Source organism: Triticum dicoccoides, chromosome 6B, assembly GCF_002162155.2.
Source record: "Triticum dicoccoides isolate Atlit2015 ecotype Zavitan chromosome 6B, WEW_v2.0, whole genome shotgun sequence".
Taxonomy (NCBI): domain Eukaryota; kingdom Viridiplantae; phylum Streptophyta; class Magnoliopsida; order Poales; family Poaceae; genus Triticum; species Triticum dicoccoides.
The window spans coordinates 455,311,967-455,316,893 of record NC_041391.1 but is presented as its reverse complement, the minus strand read 5'-3'; the positions used below and the strand labels follow the sequence as shown (position 1 = coordinate 455,316,893).

General features: G+C 42.9%; 1 protein-coding gene across 1 annotated transcript; it reads left to right on the top strand.

Moving 5' to 3' along the window:
- The first annotated feature begins 56 nt into the window (after positions 1-56).
- Positions 57-3,205, top strand: LOC119326041 (pentatricopeptide repeat-containing protein At1g33350-like). The gene is made up of 2 exons (XM_037599747.1): positions 57-1,913; positions 2,738-3,205. The coding sequence occupies exon 1, from the start codon at positions 92-94 to the stop codon at positions 1,571-1,573; it is 1,482 nt and encodes a 493-aa protein (XP_037455644.1). The 5' UTR covers positions 57-91; the 3' UTR covers positions 1,574-1,913; positions 2,738-3,205.
- The last annotated feature ends 1,722 nt before the right edge of the window (positions 3,206-4,927 follow it).

The window sequence follows — 4,927 nt, the reverse complement described above, 5'->3', positions numbered from 1 at the left end:
GGCACCTCCTCCGTTCTCCCACGGCGAGTTCGTCGGCGTTCTCTCCCGCTGCGCCACCCTCGCTCACCTGAAGCTGCTCCATGCCCACTCCATGGTCACCGCCCGCGCCGCCACGCAGCCCACCACCTTCCACCTCCTCCGTTTCGCATCCCTCCGCCTCTCCTGCCTCCCGTACGCCCGCCGCCTCTTCGACTCCACGCCCTATCCCAATGTCTTCCTCTACTCCGCCATGCTCTCCGCCTACGCCGCCGCGTCCCCCGCGCAGGCGTACGCCCGGGACGCCCTCGCCCTCTTCCTCCGTATGCTCCGCCGCGGCCGCTCCGCGCCCAACCAGTTCGTCTACCCGCTAGTCCTCCGCGCCGCCTGCGTCGTCGGCGTCCAGCTGGTTAGGTCGATCCATTCGCACGCCTACAAGAGCGGGTTCCACGCGCATGATGTTATAAGGACTTCGCTGCTTGATGGGTACTCGAGGTATGGCATGATGCTGGACGCACGAAAGTTGTTTGATGGTTTGACCGAGAGGAATGTGGTCTCCTGGACCGCGCTGCTGTCCGGCTACACAAGGGCCGGGAAGGTCGGAGATGCGATTGTTCTGTTTGAACGGATGCCCGAGAGGGATGTGGCTGCGTGGAACGCGATGATCGCTGGCTGCACGCAGAATGGATTGTTTCTGGAGGCTCTGGGGATTTGTAGCAGGATGGTGGAAGAGGGGTTCCGGCCGAATGGGACCACAGTTGCTTGTGTGCTGTCTGCATGTGGGCACCTTGGGATGCTGAAAATCGGGAAGGTGATCCATGGTTATGCGTGGAGGAGCTGTGTTGGTTTTGGCTCGTCTGTTGTGAATGGGTTGATTGATATGTATGGCAAATGCGGGACTTTGAAGGGGGCGAGGTGGATGTTTGATGAGTTTTCCGACAAGAGTCTGACCACATGGAATTGTCTGATTAATTGCCTTGCACTACATGGGCACAGCAAGAGTGCAATTGCTGTCTTCGGTGAGATGAGGGACGCGGGAATTGAACCTGATGAGGTTACATTTGTGGGATTGTTAAATGCGTGCACCCATGGTGGATTTGTCGATGAAGGGCTTATGTACTTTGAACTCATGTGCGATGAGCTGAGAATTGAGCCGGAGATTGAGCATTATGGGTGTATCATTGACCTTCTTGGTCGAGCAGCACGATTTGAAGATGTAATGAATGTTATTAAAGATATGAAAGTCCAACCAGATGAGGTCATTTGGGGGTCACTTCTCAATGCCTGTAGGATACACAGACAGCTAGAGCTTGCTGAGTTTGCTATAAGAAAATTACTGCAGTTGAATCCAAACAATGTTAATTATGTTGTGATGCTGGCAAACTTATACAGTGAAGGTGGATCCTGGGAACAGGTTATGAAGGTACGGAAGCTGATGCAGGAGGATATGGGCAAGAAAGTGCCTGGTTGTAGTTGGATCGAGGTGGATCGCAAGACACATATGTTTTACTCTGGCGACGATACTCATCCTGTATCAGAGGATATCTGTAACACTCTTGTGGAATTAGTGGCCTCAATGGAAATGTGTCAGGATTAATTTTTTATAGACGCAACAGGAGCTCTGCCTATATAGTATTAGGAGAAGTAGACATTACAGGCTGAAGCCAAAATAGAAGAAAAGCCCGTGATGATTGATTTGGAAAGATTGATAGTTTTAGTTTGAAAGTCGTGAGCTTCTATTCCGTAAGTGAAGTGGGGTAAATTGAAACTTTTGACCTAGGCTGATTAGGAGTTATGCTGGATGCACACATGAAGGTGTTCCCTCGAACCCCACTATCAGGTTACTCCATGCCAGAGGTAGTACTTATGCCAGTAGTGTACTGTACTTGTGTAGCGGACTTATGCGTTACTATTTCATAGCGCAATTGGTGCATAAGGTATGCATGTATTTTCATGTCATTCATATTGATTATTTAAATTATGAATGACCTTATATATTTATGTTAATCTTATTAATTGGTGCCGGTTTAGTGCTGCTAGCAGTCCCACATTCAGTCCCACATGTAGCTTCCCTATCTTTTGTCTTCACTGCTGTTCTGTTGATTAGATCGATGTTCTGTGTTTCTATTGGTTAGCGACTATTGCCTGACAATCTGATATGCCATTTTGCGTTGTGACTGGTGGAAGCTAGCCTACTATCTAGTATCTATCAATAGTAACATGTCAAACAGAAATTGACCACCTGTATGGTGTAGAAACTTGTCCTCAATAGAATACTCACTCATTTCCCCCTCTTTCTTGGTTTGCCACTTTATTAAGATGTATATCATCTTACTTCATATAACCTACACTGTGATGTTCAATTTGCTTGTTCTCCAAACTTTTCTAGGATGATAACTCAGATGATTTAGTGAAAACAGGATAGACTATAGGATCTCATGAGTATGTTTGGGTTGGTGCAACTGTTCAAGCAAGCCGCACATTTACAATCAGTCACATAACCCTTTCTAAAGCATTGGTGGTTTTGGAAATATACTGCAAAAAGGTGATTCCATGCTGAGTATATCACATAAGACTGTTCTCAAAGCATGGTTTCATTGTGTATCGGCAAAACTTTTCAAAACATGGAAGACGGAAAAGATCACAACTAGTGTGGTTTGCGATGGCTTAAGTGAAATTTGTTTTTCTCTCGGTTCCAGCTACTGTGATGTCTATGAATACTTCAGTAACTTTGGCTGTTCTATCTGTTTCTTTTATTTAGAGCAATGCAAAGGAAGGTATATCATTGAAATAAAAGGGTAACTTTGGCTGCTTGCAGGGCTGCACCTCAGATTTAGGGTACCTTTCCTAAAACTAAAAGTAAGCCTTCCAATCTGATCTACTTTTTGCAGTATATCTTGTACCACCTACTGATCCACTTTATTATAACAAGATAACAAAGTATATCTTGTTTACCTGTAGTTTAATGACTTCAAAGTTTACAAAGTACTTATTGACCAATTACTTCCACAAGTAAGACGAGATCCTAAGCAAAGGAAAATGAAAATGAAAATCCAGTTTGGTACAGTTGTAAAATGTGTTTGGTTAATCCTATTATTCTCAATCCTTGAGAAATATTAACGCTAAACAAAATACATTTCAATTTAGAAAGGCTAATAGATGAGGAGAAATACTGTTGCATTATTTTGGATGGGAAAAGTGAAGTGTTGAAGATATATTACTGTTAATTGGAGGGTCTAGTTAAAATATATACTTGTGTGTTTTCTAATTATATATGAGAACTCCGTTTTGTTTTGATAGGATATGTTGGATGTCATTTATTTAGTACTCCCTCTGTAAAGAAATATAAGAGCATTTAAATCACTAAAGTAGTGATCTAAACGCTCTTATATTTCTTTACGGAGGGAGTACAAATGACTGAATCAAACTATAAAATTGTTGCTAAATTACTGGAAGCAATCGACTTTGCTGCATGCGTTTTAATGTAGCGATAGCAAAAACCATGTTTGGAAGTTGGAACTATCCTTTGCTGATAGGTTAGCTTTGTAAAATATTCATGCAAACTTATGAAGTCCTGATTAAAAAAATATGAGTTGGCAAAACCAGTTCAATCAAATGCAGAACTGTTACCCTTTGTGGAGCCTTGCAATTGGCTGGGAAGCAAAACATCTTGTACCACCTACTGATCCACTTTATTATCACAGCTTAAAGCCTCTATTGTTCTGTAACTGCTACTGTTATTTACTAGTACCAATTTGTTAGATGCATGTTTTTTTTATCCAAAAAGTTTATTTACTCAGTCAAATTGCTGGTTGCCACCATTTGTACTTTCGTCAGGTTGATATTATTAGTAGTTGGACATAGTAAGTTTCTGGTTTGTGGGCGGATTTTAAACATCTATGCTGGATGTTTTTCAAAACCAACATCACTGCGCATAATGCTCCTGTCTCCTGCCATTGTTGGCCAGTTCTTTTGCTGGCTTTTTCTGGCTTCCAGGATAAGCTGCCCCCCTACCCAACTTATTCCAGACGCCCAACCAAATTTGTTTTTTGAGAAGCCTACTAGTCAAGTCTTAACTACTAGGGTTCTAAAAGAAAAAATTTGGTTGGGCTTCTAGAATAAGCTGGGTAGGGGGCAGCTTATTCCAGCTTATTCTAGAAGCCAGCAAAAGGATGATAGAAGCTAAAGATGGAGTGTAGAACAAATGACAGAAGTTGTCTATACATTTCCATGCATGTATTTCAGCAGGTAATTCCATATTTAATCATTTTGTGGAGTTCTCTTAAACGGTTCTATCGGTTTCATGTAATCTGGAGTTTGAACCTATTAAGAAGCATTAATTTAGCTGCTGGAATAGCCAGTTGGGGTGACAGATATATGCAGGAAGTTGGAATCTGTTGCACATCACTGGCCTGAAAAGGCCATTATTACTTGGATGAGAATTGTGGGGCCCTGGCCCTAACAATATGCTCTGTGCAGCAGTATGACTACATATTTTGCGATCATAGATTTTGCGCTTTCTTAGCTTAGCTGGTTTCTCTTTCTTATTGATTTATCGTAAATTGAGGTATTCTCGTCCTCTCATCATGTCTCCACAACTTGGTGAAAAGGTGATTCTTTCAAGGGAAAAGAAAATCCAAGTTAGCAGATGTGTGTAGCTTCCATATCTTCCTGCTCAGAATGTGTCAAATGGCAGGATCAGGGAAGGGCATGGGGAAATGAGCACCGGACATTGCCGTTGCGATCTAGCCAGAAGAAATGCAAGTCGAAAAGGATGGTGCAGATTATAGAACAAACATGCAAGGTACAATGCAGTGCACCAACAGCACGAGACGGGGAATAAAAGTGCTCCTTTACACTCGACCAGAGAATCATTCCAGCGATGCCTCGCCATGTAAATGTGAACCGTATGTTTCACCATGATATGATCAATCCAAAAGCAGATAAAATC